Consider the following 15,440-nt stretch of genomic DNA (forward strand, 5'->3'; position numbering starts at 1 on the left):
CCTCCTCCAGCCCCTACACCCCCTCCCTATCTCTGTAACCTCCACCAGCCCCCTACACCCCCTCCCTATCTCTGTAACCTCCTCCAGCCCCCCACACCCCCTCCCTATCTCTGTAACCTCCTCCTCCCCTACACCCCCTCCCTATCTCAGTAACCTCCTCCAGCCCCTACACCCCCTCCCTATCTCTGTAACCTCCTCCAGCCCCCCCACACCCCCTCCCTATCTCTGTAACCTCCTCCTCCCCCTACACCCTCTCCCTATCTCTGTAACCTCCTCCAGTCCCCTACACCCCCTCCCTATCTCTGTAACCTCCTCCACCCCTACACCCTCTCCCTATCCCTGTAACCTCCTTCAGCCCCTACACCCCCTCCCTATCTCTGTAACCTCCTCCAGGCCCCACACCCCCTCCCTATCTCTGTAACCTCCTCCAGCCCCTACACCCCCTCCCTATCTCTGTAACCTCCTCCAGGCCCCACACCCCCTCCCTATCTCTGTAACCTCCTCCAGCCCGTACATCCCTCCCTATCTCTAACCTCCTCCAGCCCCTACACCCCCTCCCTATCTCTGCAACCTCTTCCAGCCCCTACACCCCCTCCCTATCTCTGTAACCTCCTCCAGCCCCTACACACCCTCCCTATCTCTGTAACCTCCTCCAGCTCCCTACACCCCCTCCCTATCTCTGTAACCTCTTCCAGCCCCTACACCCCCTCCCTATCTCTGTAACCTCCTCCAGCCCCTACACCCCCTCCCTCTGTAACCTCCACCAGACCCTACACCCCCTCCCCATTTCTGTAACCTCCTCCAGCCCATACACCCCCTCCCTATCTCTGTAACCTCCAGCCCGTACATCCCTCCCTATCTCTGTAACCTCCTCCAGCCCTGACACCCCCTCCCTATCTCTGTAACCTCCTCCAGCCCCTATAACCCCCTCCCTATCCCTGTAACCTCCAGCCCCTATAACCCCCCTCTCAATCTCTGTAACCTCCTCCAGCCCTGACACCCCCTCCCTATCTCTGTAACCTCCACCAGCCCCTACATCCCTCCCTATCTCTGTAACCTCCTCCAGCCCCTACACCCCCTCCCTATCTCTGCAACCTCTTCCAGCCCCTGCACCCCCTCCCTATCTCTGTAACCTCCTCCAGCCCCTACACCCCCTCCCTATCTCTGCAACCTCTTCCAGCCCCTACACCCCCTCCCTATCTCTGTAACCTCCTCCAGCCCCTACACCCCCTCCCTATCTCTGTAACCTCCTCCAGCCCCTACACCCCCTCCCTATCTCTGTAACCTCCTCCAGCCCCTACACCCCCCTCCCTATCTCTGTAACCTCCTCCAGCCCGTACATCCCTCCCTATCTCTGTAACCTCCTCCAGCCCCTATAACCCCTCCCTATCTCTGTAACCTTCTCCTCCCCTACACCCCCTCCCTATCCCTGTAACCTCCTCCAGCCCTTACACCCCCTGCCTATCTCTGTAACCTCCTCCAGCCCCTACATCCCTCCCTATCTCTGTAACTTCCTCCAGCCCCAATAACCCCCTCCCTATCTCTGTAACCTCCTCCAGCCCGTACATCCCTCCCTATCTCTGTAACCTCCTCCAGCCCCTATAACCCCTGCCTATCTCTGTAACCTTCTCCTCCCCTACACCCCCTCCCTATCTCTGTAACCTCCTCCAGCCCTTACACCCCCTGCCTATCTCTGTAACCTCCTCCAGCCCGTACATCCTTCCCTATCTCTGTAACTTCCTCCAGCCCCAATAACCCCCTCCCTATCTCTGTAACCTCCTCCCCTACACCCCCTCCCTATCTCTGTAACCTCCTCCAGTCCCTACACACCCTCCCTATCTCTGTAACCTCCTCCAGCCCTCCCTTTCTCTGTAACCTCCTCCAGCCCCTACACCCCCTCCCTATCTCTGTAACCTCCTCCAGCCCCTACACACCCTCCCTATCTCTGTAACCTCCTCCAGCCCCTACACCCCTCCCTTTCTCTGTAACCTGCTCCAGCCCCTACACCCCCTCCCTATCTCTGTAACCTCCTCCAGCCCCCTACACCCCCTCCCTATCCCTGTAACCTCCTCCAGTCCCTACACCCCCTCCCTATCTCTGTAACCTCCTCCAGTCCCCTACACCCCCTCCCTATTTCTGTAACCTCCTCCAGCCCCCACACCCCCTCCCTATCTCTGTAACCCCCTCCAGCTCCTACACCCCCTCCCTATCTCTGTAACCTCCTCCAGCCCCCACACCCCTCCCTATCTCTGTAACCCCCTCCAGCCCCTACAGCCCCTCCTTATCTCTGTAACTTCCTCCAGCCCCAATAACCCCCTCCCTATCTCTGTAACCTCCTCCTCCCCTACACCCCCTCCCTATCTCTGTAACCTCCTCCAGCCCCTACACACCCTCCCTATCTCTGTAACCTCCTCCAGCCCCTACACCCCTCCCTTTCTCTGTAACCTGCTCCAGCCCCTACACCCCCTCCCTATCTCTGTAACCTCCTCCAGCCCCCTACACCCCCTCCCTATCCCTGTAACCTCCTCCAGTCCCTACACCCCCTCCCTATCTCTGTAACCTCCTCCAGTCCCCTACACCCCCTCCCTATTTCTGTAACCTCCTCCAGCCCCCACACCCCCCTCCCTATCTCTGTAACCCCCTCCAGCTCCTACACCCCCTCCCTATCTCTGTAACCTCCTCCAGCCCCCACACCCCTCCCTATCTCTGTAACCCCCTCCAGCCCCTACAGCCCCTCCTTATCTCTGTAACCTCCTCCATCCCCTACACCCCCCTCCCTATCTCTGTAACCTTCTCCAGCCCGTACACCCCCTCCCTATCTCTGTAACCTCCTCCAGCCCCTACACCCCCTCCCTATCTCTGTAACCTCCTCCAGCCCGTACACCCCCTCCCTATCTCTGTAACCTCCTCCAGCCCCTACACCCCCTCCCTATCTCTGTAACCTCCTCCAGCCCCTACACCCCCTCCCTATCTCTGTAACCTTCTCCAGCCCGTACACCCCCTCCCTATCTCTGTAACCTCCTCCAGCCCCTACACCCCCTCCCTATCTCTGTAACCTCCTCCAGCCCCTATACCCCCTCCCTATCTCTGTAACCTCCTCCCCCTACACCCCCTCCCTATCTCTGTAACCTCCTCCAGCCCGTACACCCCCTCCCCATCTTCAAATCTTTTCTTTATACATATTTTTTTAACTTCAAAGTACCCATTTTTTTCAATTAAGGGGCAATTTAGCGTGGCCAATCCACCTACCCTGCACATCTTTGGGTTGTGGGGGCGAAACCCACGCAGACACGGGGAGAATGTGCAAACTCCACACGGACAGTGACCCGGGGCCAGGATTCAAACCCGGGACCTCGGCGCCGTGAGGCAGCAGTGCTAACCACTGCGCCACCCTGCTGCCCATTATTTTCAAATCGAGCTGTTGTTTAACCAGGAGTCATTGTAATTGGTGAGTTCCTCATGTAATAGGTGAGTGGAGATTGTACTGGTAGGGAGAGCAGAATTCTTATCTATTTCTCGTTTGAAAGCTCCCTTTCAATCTGATTCCAGCACCCAGTCAGATTCTGCAGTCCACGCCTTAGCCAATTACACAACAGAAAATTCTGGGTGAGATTAGCACTGTCAGAGAGTCAGTGCTGAGGGAGTGCCGCACTGTCAGAGGGTCAGTACTGAGGGACCCCGCACTGTGGGAGGGTCAGTGCTGAGGGAGCACCGCACTGTCAGAGGTTCAGTACTGAGGGAGCGCCGCACTGTCAGAGGGTCAGTACTGAGGGAGCGCCGCACTGTCAGAGGGTCAGTACTGAGGGAGAGTCGCACTGTCAGAGGGTCAGTACTGAGGGAGTGCCGCACTGTCAGAGGGTCAGTACTGAGTGAGTGCCGCACTGTCAGAGGGTCAGTACTGAGGGAGTGCCGCACTGTCAGAGGGTCAGTACTGAGGGAGTGCCGCACTGTCAGAGGGTCAGTACTGAGGGAGTGCCGCACTGTCAGAGGGTCAGTACTGAGGGAGAGTCGCACTGTCAGAGGGTCAGTACTGAGGGAGTGCCGCACTGTCAGAGGGTCAGTACTGAGTGAGTGCCGCACTGTCAGAGGGTCAGTACTGAGGGAGTGCCGCACTGTCAGAGGGTCAGTACTGAGGGAGTGCCGCACTGTCAGAGGGTCAGTCCTGAGGGAGTGCCGCACTGTCAGAGGGTCAGTACTGTGGGAGCGCCGCACTGTCAGAGGGTCAGTACTGAGGGAGTGCCGCACTGTCAGAGGGTCAGTACTGAGGGAGAGTCGCACTGTCAGAGGGTCAGTACTGAGGGAGTGCTGCACTGTCAGAGGGTCAGTACTGAGGGAGCGCATCACTGTCAGAGGGTCAGTACTGAGGGAGTGCCGCACTGTCAGAGAGTCAGTGCTGAGGGAGCGCTGCACTGTCAGAGGGTCAGTACTGAGGGAGCGCCGCACTGTCAGAGGGTCAGTACTGAGGGAGAGTCGCACTGTCAGAGGGTCAGTACTGAGGGAGTGCCGCACTGTCAGAGGGTCAGTACTGAGGGAGTGCCGCACTGTCAGAGGGTCAGTACTGAGGGAGTGCCGCACTGTCAGAGGGTCAGTACTGAGGGAGTGCCGCACTGTCAGAGGGTCGTACTGAGGGAGTGCCGCACTGTCAGAGAGTCAGTGCTGAGGGAGCGCCGCACTGTCAGAGGGTCAGTACTGAGGGAGTGCCGCACTGTCAGAGAGTCAGTGCTGAGGGAGCGCCGCACTGTCAGAGGGTCAGTACTGAGGGAGTGCCGCACTGTCAGAGAGTCAGTGCTGAGGGAGCGCCGCACTGTCAGAGGGTCAGTACTGAGAGAGTGCCGCACTGTCAGTGGGTCAGTACTGAGGGAGTGCCGCACTGTCAGAGAGTCAGTGCTGAGGGAGCGCCGCACTGTCAGAGGGTCAGTACTGAGGGAGTGCCGCACTGTCAGAGGGTCAGTGCTGAGGGAGTGCCGCACTGTCAGAGGGTCAGTACTGAGGGAGTGCCGCAATGTCAGAGGGTCAGTGCTGAGGGAGTGCCGCACTGTCAGAGGGTCAATACTGAGGGAGTGCCGCACTGTCAGAGGGTCAGTACTGAGGGAGTGCTGCACTGTCAGAGGGTCAGTACTGAGGGAGTGCCGCACTGTCAGAGGGTCAGTACTGAGGGAGTGCCGCACTGTCAGAGGGTCAGTACTGAGGGAGTGCCGCACTGTCAGTGGGTCAGTACTGAGGGAGTGCCGCACTGTCAGAGAGTCAGTACTGAGGGAGCGCCGCACTGTCAGAGGGTCAGTACTGAGGGAGTGCTGCACTGTCAGAGGGTCAGTACTGAGGGAGCTCCGCACTGTCAGAGGTTCAGTACTGAGGGAGTGCCGCACTGTCAGAGGGTCAGTACTGAGGGAGTGCCGCACTGTCAGAGGGTCAGTACTGAGGGAGTGCTGCACTGTCAGAGGGTCAGTACTGAGGGAGTGCCGCACTGTCAGAGGGTCAGTACTGAGGGAGTGCCGCACTGTCAGTGGGTCAGTACTGAGGGAGTGCCGCACTGTCAGAGGGTCAGTACTGAGGGAGTGCCGCACTGTCAGAGGGTCAGTACTGAGGGAGTGCCGCACTGTCAGAGGGTCAGTACTGAGGGAACGCCGCACTGTCAGAGGGTCAGTACTGAGGGAGTGCTGCACTGTCAGAGGGTCAGTACTGAGGGAGCTCCGCACTGTCAGAGGTTCAGTACTGAGGGAGTGCTGCACTGTCAGTGGGTCAGTACTGAGGGAGTGCCGCACTGTCAGAGGGTCAGTACTGAGGGAGTGCTGCACTGTCAGAGGGTCAGTACTGAGGGAGTGCCGCACTGTCAGAGGGTCAGTACTGAGGGAGTGCCGCACTGTGGGAGGGTCAGTACTGAGGGAACGCCGCACTGTCAGAGGGTCAGTACTGAGGGAGTGCCGCACTCTGGGAGGGTCAGTACTGAGGGAGTGCCGCACTGTCAGAGGGTCAGTACTGAGGGAGTGCCGCACTGTCAGTGGGTCAGTACTGAGGGAGTGCCGCACTGTCAGTGGGTCAGTACTGAGGGAGTGCCGCACTGTCAGAGGGTCAGTACTGAGGGAGTGCTGCACTGTCAGAGGGTCAGTACTGAGGGAGTGCCGCACTGTCAGAGGGTCAGTACTGAGGGAGCGCCGCACTGTCAGAGTGTCAGTACTGAGGGAGTGCCGCACTGTCAGAGGGTCAGTACTGAGGGAGTGCCGCACGGTCAGAGGGTCAGTACTGAGGGAGTGCCGCACTGTCAGAGGGTCAGTACTGAGGGAGTGCTGCACTGTCAGAGGGTCAGTACTGAGGGAGCGCCGCACTGTCAGAGGGTCAGTACTGAGGGAGTGCCGCACTGTCAGAGGGTCAGTACTGAGGGAGTGCCGCACTGTCAGAGGGTCAGTACTGAGGGAGTGCCGCACTGTCAGAGGGTCAGTACTGAGGGAGTGCTGCACTGTCAGAGGGTCAGTACTGAGGGAGCGCCGCACTGTCAGAGGGTCAGTACTGAGGGAGTGCCGCACTGTCAGAGGGTCAGTACTGAGGGAGCGCTGCACTGTCAGAGTGTCAGTACTGAGGGAGCGCCGCACTGTCGGAGGGTCAGTACTGAGGGAGTGCCGCACTGTCAGAGGATCAGTGCTGAGTGAGCGCCGCACTGTCGGAGGGTCAGTACTGGGGGAGCGCCGCACTGTCAGAGGGTCAGTACTGAGGGAGCGCCGCACTGTCAGAGGGTCAGTACTGAGGGAGCGCCGCACCGTGGGAGGGTCAGTACGAGTGAGCGCCGCACTGTCGGAGGGTCAGTACTGAGGGAGCGCCGCACTGTCAGAGGGTCAGTACTGAGGGATTGCTGCACTGTCAGAGGGTCAGTACTGGGGGTGTGACAGTGGGGGGGAGGCGCGGAGAGGACTGCGAGGGGGCCACTGGGGATCAGGTATTGCCTCTCACTGTTTGATAACTGATGCTTCATTAGAGAGAAGCTGGGGAGGAAGGAGAGTGTGAATATCTTCCTCCCTGAGGACATCGCCCTGCTCTTTCAGTCAGAGGGGACCTTGCCCAAGAGGATGATGTTGGATGCCTGGGTGTCGCATCGGGAATATCGCAACCACAAGTGTGGCATCTTCCTGAAGTGAGTATCGAGATTTTGGGGTCAATGATTCTCCTGTTGTGTGTGACTGGGGTGGGGGGGGGGGGGGGGGCTGTCATTTTCTGTGAAGAGTGTCAGGGTCACTGGGAGTATAATTGCAACAACTGAGGATGATTGGTGAGGTGCCAGAGGGGGGGGGGGGGGGCTCGGGCGGGCTGTCATTTTCTGTGAAGAGTGTCAGGGTCACTGGGAGTGTAATTGCAACAACTGAGGATGATTGGGGAGGTGCCAGAGGCCTGGAGAACAGATAATGTGTTCCCACTATTTAATAAACAAGGATAAGCCAGGGAACTACAGACCAGAGTCTCACGTCAGTGGTTGGGAAACTATTGGAGAAGATTCTGAAGGAGAGAATCTATCTCCACTTGGAGAGGCAAGGTTTGATCAGGAATAGTCAGTGTGGCTTCGTCAGTGGGAGGTCACGCCGAACAAATTTGATTGAATTTTTTGAGGAGGTGACCAGGTGTGTAGATGAGGGTAGTGTAGTTGATGTAGTTTACATGGATTTCAGCAAAGTCTTTGACAAAGTTCCACATGGGAGACTTGTAAAGAAGGTAAATGCACTGGGCTACAGGGGAACTTGACAAGGTGGATTCAAAGCTGGCTGAGCTGTAGGAGACAGAGGGTGATGACAGACGGCTGCCTTAGTGACTGGAAGCCAGTGAGCAGTGGGGTACCACAGGGATCCGTGCTGGGCCCCCTATTCGTCATTTATATAAATGACTTGGATGACTATGTTGTCCGGGGGGTTAACAGTGAGGCTGAGTGTCTTGGGGCACAGGAAGATGTAGACGGGATGGTCAAATGGTAGAAAAGTGGCAGATGGAATTTAACCCTGAAAAGTGTGAGGTGTTACACTTTGGAAGGAGAAATTTGACAAGAAATATTCAACGAATGGCCTGACACTGGGAAGTCCTGAGGAACAAAGGGACCTTGGTGTGTTTGTCCACCGATCTCTGAAGGCAGACGGGCAGGTCAATAGGGCGGTGAAAAAGGCAGATGGGACTCTCGCCTTTATCAATCGAGGCAGAGATTACAAAAGCAGGGAGGTCCTGTTGGAGTTGTATAGAACTTTGGTGAGGTCACAGCTGGAGCACTGTGTGCAATTCTGGTCGCCACATTATAGGAAGGATGGGATTGCACTGGAGGGGGGGCAGAGGAGATGTTGCCTGGGATGGAACGTTTAAGTTATGAAGAGAGGTTGGATGGGCTTGGGCTGTTTTCGCTGGAGCAGAGAAGACCGAGGGGGCGACCTGATCGAGGTGGACAAGATTATGAGGGGCCTGGACAGGGTGGAGAGGGATTGGGGGATGGGAATTCACTGAGTGACCACCGGGTTTCGCCTGCAGGAACGGTGAGGAGTGGCGCAAGGAGAGGCTGGTCCTCAATAAAGAGGTGATCAGTCCGGCTGCAGTCGCCAAATTCGGCCCCCTCCTGGAACCTGTGGCGTTGGAATTCACCCAGTTTATTCAGCGACGTCTAGACGCTGGGCAGGGGGTCACAGAGTTCAACATGATGCCTGACCTCTTTCAATTTGCTCTTGAGTGTAAGTATTCGGGGAGAGGGTCAGGTGGGGAGGGGGAGGGTCAAAAATGATATCCACCCTCAATTGTTGACCTAATCATCTTTGGGGTGCAGATTGACAGCTATAACCCGAGTTATACCCAACACTCTCTGTCTTAACCCGGGTTATACCCAACACTCTCTGTCTCTAACCCAGGTTATACCCAACACTCTCTGTCTTAACCCGGGTTATACCCAACACTCTCTGTCTCTAACCCGGGTTATAGCCAACACACTCTGTCTCTAACCCGGGTTATACACAACACTCTGTGTCTCTAACCCGGGTTATACCCAACACTCTCTGTCTCTGACCCGGGTTATACCCAACACTCTCTGTCTCTGACCCGGGTTATACCCAACACTCTCTGTCTCTAACCCGGGTTATACCCAACACTCTCTGTCTCTGACCCGGGTTATACCCAACACTCTCTGTCTCTAACCCGGGTTATACCCAACACTCTCTGTCTCTAACCCGGGTTATACCCAACACTCTCTGTCTCTAACCCGGGTTATACCCAACACTCTCTGTCTCTATCCCGGGTTATACCCAACACTCTCTGTCTCTGACCCGGGTTATACCCAACACTCTCTGTCTCTGACCCGGGTTATACCCAACACTCTCTGTCTCTGACCCGGGTTATACTCAACACTCTCTGTCTCTAACCCGGGTTATACCCAACACTCTCTGTCTCTATCCCGGGTTATACCCAACACTCTCTGTCTCTGACCCGGGTTATACCCAACACTCTCTGTCTCTGACCCGGGTTATACCCAACACTCTCTGTCTCTGACCCGGGTTATACCCAACACTCTCTGTCTCTGACCCGGGTTATACCCAACACTCTCTGTCTCTGACCCGGGTTATACCCAACACTCTCTGTCTCTGACCCGGGTTATACCCAACACTCTCTGTCTCTCACCCGGGTTATACCCAACACTCTCTGTCTCTAACCCGGGTTATACCCAACACTCTCTGTCTCTGACCCGGGTTATACCCAACACTCTCTGTCTCTGACCCGGGTTATACCCAACACTCTCTGTCTCTGACCCGGGTTATACCCAACACTCTCTGTCTCTGACCCGGGTTATACCCAACACTCTCTGTCTCTAACCCGGGTTATACCCAACACTCTCTGTCTCTAACCCGGGTTATACCCAACACTCTCTGTCTCTGACCCGGGTTATACCCAACACTCTCTGTCTCTGACCCGGGTTATACCCAACATTCTCTGTCTCTAACCCGGGTTATACTCAACACTCTCTGTCTCTGACCCGGGTTATACCCAACACTCTCTGTCTCTGACCCGGGTTATACCCAACACTCTCTGTCTCTGACCCGGGTTATACCCAACACTCTCTGTCTCTAACCCGGGTTATACCCAACACTCTCTGTCTCTAACCCGGGTTATACTCAACACTCTCTGTCTCTAACCCGGGTTATACCCAACACTCTCTGTCCCTGACCCGGGTTATACCCAACACTCTCTGTCTCTATCCCGGGTTATACCCAACACTCTCTGTCTCTGACCCGGGTTATACCCAACACTCTCTGTCTCTGACCCGGGTTATACCCAACACTCTCTGTCTCTGACCCGGGTTATACCCAACACTCTCTGTCTCTGACCCGGGTTATACTCAACACTCTCTGTCTCTAACCCGGGTTATACCCAACACTCTCTGTCTCTGACCCGGGTTATACCCAACACTCTCTGTCTCTATCCCGGGTTATACCCAACACTCTCTGTCTCTAACCCGGGTTATACCCAACACTCTCTGTCTCTGACCCGGGTTATACCCAACGCTCTCTGTCTCTGACCCGGGTTATACCCAACACTCTCTGTCTCTGACCCGGGTCATACTCAACACTCTCTGTCTCTAACCCGGGTTATACCCAACACGCTCTGTCTCTAACCCGGGTTATACCCAACACTCTCTGTCTCTAACCCGGGTTATACCCAACACTCTCTGTCTCTAACCCGGGTTATACTCAACACTCTCTGTCTCTGACCCGGGTTATACCCAACACTCTCTGTCTCTGACCCGGGTTATACACAACACTCTCTGTCTCTGACCCGGGTTATACTCAACACTCTCTGTCTCTAACCCGGGTTATACCCAACACTCTCTGTCTCTGACCCGGGTTATACCCAACACTCTCTGTCTCTGACCCGGGTTATACCCAACACGCTCTGTCTCTAACCCGGGTTATACCCAACACTCTCTGTCTCTAACCCGGGTTATACCCAACACTCTCTGTCTCTGACCCGGGTTATACCCAACACTCTCTGTCTCTAACCCGGGTTATACCCAACACTCTCTGTCTCTGACCCGGGTTATACCCAACACTCTCGGTCTCTAACCCGGGTTATACCCAACACTCTCGGTCTCTAACTCGGGTTATACCCAACACTCTCTGTCTCTGACCCGGGTTATACCCAACACTCTCTGTCTCTGACCCGGGTTATACCCAACACTCTCTGTCTCTAACCCGGGTTATACCCAACACTCTCTGTCTCTGACCCGGGTTATACCCAACACTCTCTGTCTCTGACCCGGGTTATACCCAACACTCTCTGTCTCTGACCCGGGTTATACCCAACACTCTCTGTCTCTAACCCGGGTTATACCCAACACTCCCTGTCTCTGACCCGGGTTATACCCAACACTCTCTGTCTCTAACCCGGGTTATACCCAACACTCTCTGTCTCTGACCCGGGTTATACCCAACACTCTCGGTCTCTAACCCGGGTTATACCCAACACTCTCTGTCTCTAACCCGGGTTATACCCAACACTCTCGGTCTCTAACCCGGGTTATACCCAACACTCTCTGTCTCTAACCCGGGTTATACCCAACACTCTCTGTCTCTAACCCGGGTTATACCCAACACTCTCTGTCTCTGACCCGGGTTATACCCAACACTCTCTGTCTCTAACCCGGGTTATACCCAACACTCTCTGTCTCTGACCCGGGTTATACCCAACACTCTCTGTCTCTGACCCGGGTTATACCCAACACTCTCTGTCTCTAACCCGGGTTATACCCAACACTCTCGGTCTCTAACCCGGGTTATACCCAACACTCTATGCCTCTAACCCGGGTTATACCCAACACTCTCTGTCTCTGACCCGGGTTATACCCAACACTCTCTGTCTCTGACCCGGGTTATACCCAACACTCTCTGTCTCTAACCCGGGTTATACCCAACACTCTCGGTCTCTGACCCGGGTTATACCCAACACTCTCGGTCTCTGACCCGGGTTATACCCAACACTCTGTGTCTCTAACCCGGGTTATACCCAACACTCTCGGTCTCTAACCCGGGTTATACCCAACACTCTCTGTCTCTGACCCGGGTTATACCCAACACTCTCTGTCTCTGACCCGGGTTATACCCAACACTCTCTGTCTCTGACCCGGGTTATACCCAACACTCTCTGTCTCTAACCCGGGTTATACCCAACACTCTCTGTCTCTGACCCGGGTTATACCCAACACTCTCGGTCTCTAACCCGGGTTATACCCAACACTCTCGGTCTCTAACCCGGGTTATACCCAACACTCTCTGTCTCTGACCCGGGTTATACCCAACACTCTCTGTCTCTGACCTGGGTTATACCCAACACTCTCTGTCTCTAACCCGGGTTATACCCAACACTCTCTGTCTCTGACCCGGGTTATACCCAACACACTCTGTCTCTGACCCGGGTTATACCCAACACTCTCTGTCTCTGACCCGGGTTATACCCAACACTCTCTGTCTCTAACCCGGGTTATACCCAACACTCTCTGTCTCTGACCCGGGTTATACCCAACACTCTCTGTCTCTAACCCGGGTTATACCCAACACTCTCTGTCTCTGACCCGGGTTATACCCAACACTCTCGGTCTCTAACCCGGGTTATACCCAACACTCTCTGTCTCTAACCCGGGTTATACCCAACACTCTCGGTCTCTAACCCGGGTTATACCCAACACTCTCTGTCTCTGACCCGGGTTATACCCAACACTCTCTGTCTCTAACCCGGGTTATACCCAACACTCTCTGTCTCTGACCCGGGTTATACCCAACACTCTCTGTCTCTAACCCGGGTTATACCCAACACTCTCTGTCTCTGACCCGGGTTATACCCAACACTCTCTGTCTCTAACCCGGGTTATACCCAACACTCTCTGTCTCTAACCCGGGTTATACCCAACACTCTCTGTCTCTGACCCGGGTTATACCCAACACTCTCTGTCTCTGACCCGGGTTATACCCAACACTCTCTGTCTCTAACCCGGGTTATACCCAACACTCTCGGTCTCTGACCCGGGTTATACCCAACACTCTCTGTCTCTGACCCGGGTTATACCCAACACTCTGTGTCTCTAACCCGGGTTATACCCAACACTCTCGGTCTCTAACCCGGGTTATACCCAACACTCTCTGTCTCTGACCCGGGTTATACCCAACACGCTCTGTCTCTAACCCGGGTTATACCCAACACTCTCGGTCTCTAACCCGGGTTATACCCAACACTCTCTGTCTCTAACCCGGGTTATACCCAACACTCTCTGTCTCTGCCCCGGGTTATACCCAACACTCTCTGTCTCTAACCCGGGTTATACCCAACACTCTCTGTCTCTAACCCGGGTTATACCCAACACTCTCTGTCTCTGCCCCGGGTTATACCCAACATTCTCTGTCTCTGACCCGGGTTATACCCAACACTCTCTGTCTCTAACCCGGGTTATACCCAACACTCTGTGTCTCTGACCCGGGTTATACCCAACACTCTCGGTCTCTGACCCGGGTTATACCCAACACTCTCTGTCTCTGACCCGGGTTATACCCAACACTCTCGGTCTCTGACCCGGGTTATACCCAACACTCTCTGTCTCTAACCCGGGTTATACCCAACACTCTCGGTCTCTGACCCGGGTTATACCCAACACTCTCTGTCTCTGACCCGGGTTATACCCAACACTCTCTGTCTCTGACCCGGGTTATACCCAACACTCTCTGTCTCTGACCCGGGTTATACCCGACACTCTCTGTCTCTGACCCGGGTTATACCCAACACTCTCTGTCTCTAACCTGGGTTATATCCAACACTCTCTGTCTCTGACCCGGGTTATACCCAACACTCTCTTTCTCTGACCCGGGTTATACCCAACACTCTCTGTCTCTAACCCGGGTTATACCCAACACTCTCTGTCTCTAACCCGGGTTATACCCAACACTCTCTGTCTCTGACCCGGGTTATACCCAACACTCTCTGTCTCTGACCCGGGTTATACCCAACACTCTCTGTCTCTGACCCGGGTTATACCCAACACTCTCTGTCTCTGACCCGGGTTATACCCAACACTCTCTGTCTCTGACCCGGGTTATACCCAACACTCTCTGTCTCTAACCCGGGTTATACCCAACACTCTCTGTCTCTGACCCGGGTTATACCCAACACTCTCTGTCTCTGACCCGGGTTATACCCAACACTCTCTGTCTCTGACCCGGGTTATACCCAACACTCTCTGTCTCTGACCCGGGTTATACCCAACACTCTCTGTCTCTGACCCGGGTTATACCCAACACTCTCTGTCTCTGACCCGGGTTATACCCAACACTCTCTGTCTCTGCCCCGGGTTATACCCAACACTCTCTGTCTCTAACCCGGGTTATACCCAACACTCTCTGTCTCTGCCCCGGGTTATACCCAACATTCTCTGTCTCTGACCCGGGATATACCCAACACTCTCTGTCTCTAACCCGGGTTATACCCAACACTCTGTGTCTCTGACCCGGGTTATACCCAACACTCTCGGTCTCTGACCCGGGTTATACCCAACACTCTCTGTCTCTGACCCGGGTTATACCCAACACTCTCGGTCTCTGACCCGGGTTATACCCAACACTCTCTGTCTCTAACCCGGGTTATACCCAACACTCTCGGTCTCTGACCCGGGTTATACCCAACACTCTCTGTCTCTGACCCGGGTTATACCCAACACTCTCTGTCTCTGACCCGGGTTATACCCAACACTCTCTGTCTCTGACCCGGGTTATACCCGACACTCTCTGTCTCTGACCCGGGTTATACCCAACACTCTCTGTCTCTAACCTGGGTTATACCCAACACTCTCTGTCTCTGACCCGGGTTATACCCAACACTCTCTTTCTCTGACCCGGGTTATACCCAACACTCTCTGTCTCTAACCCGGGTTATACCCAACACTCTCTGTCTCTAACCCGGGTTATACCCAACACTCTCTGTCTCTGACCCGGGTTATACCCAACACTCTCTGTCTCTGACCCGGGTTATACCCAACACTCTCTGTCTCTGACCCGGGTTATACCCAACACTCTCTGTCTCTGACCCGGGTTATACCCAACACTCTCTGTCTCTGACCCGGGTTATACCCAACACTCTCTGTCTCTAACCCGGGTTATACCCAACACTCTCTGTCTCTGACCCGGGTTATACCCAACACTCTCTGTCTCTGACCCGGGTTATACCCAACACTCTCTGTCTCTGACCCGGGTTATACCCAACACTCTCTGTCTCTGACCCGGGTTATACCCAACACTCTCTGTCTCTGACCCGGGTTATACCCAACACTCTCTGTCTCTGACCCGGGTTATACCCAACACTCTCTCTCTCTAACCCGGGTTATACCCAACACTCTCTGTCTCTGACCCGGGTTATACCCAACACTCTCTGTCTCTGACCCGGGTTATACCCAACACACTCTG

At 55.2% G+C, this 15,440-nt stretch overlaps 1 protein-coding gene and 1 long non-coding RNA gene across 2 annotated transcripts in view; one reads left to right on the forward strand and one right to left on the reverse strand.

Annotated features, from left to right (window-relative positions):
- LOC140403007 (uncharacterized) overlaps window positions 1-15,440 on the reverse strand; it is a 130,121-nt gene that overhangs the window by 14,110 nt on the left and 100,571 nt on the right. The gene's annotated exons all lie outside the window — the stretch shown is intronic.
- The window catches only part of LOC140403004 (cytochrome P450 11B, mitochondrial-like), a 63,681-nt gene that overhangs the window by 706 nt on the left and 47,535 nt on the right, over window positions 1-15,440 (forward strand). Inside the window, exons 2-3 of the mRNA XM_072490659.1 lie at window positions 6,968-7,123; window positions 8,491-8,687. Of these exons, the coding sequence (XP_072346760.1) occupies window positions 6,968-7,123; window positions 8,491-8,687 (353 nt within the window). The remainder of the gene's footprint in view (window positions 1-6,967; window positions 7,124-8,490; window positions 8,688-15,440) is intronic.

Source organism: Scyliorhinus torazame, chromosome 26 (assembly GCF_047496885.1).
Source record: "Scyliorhinus torazame isolate Kashiwa2021f chromosome 26, sScyTor2.1, whole genome shotgun sequence".
Taxonomy (NCBI): domain Eukaryota; kingdom Metazoa; phylum Chordata; class Chondrichthyes; order Carcharhiniformes; family Scyliorhinidae; genus Scyliorhinus; species Scyliorhinus torazame.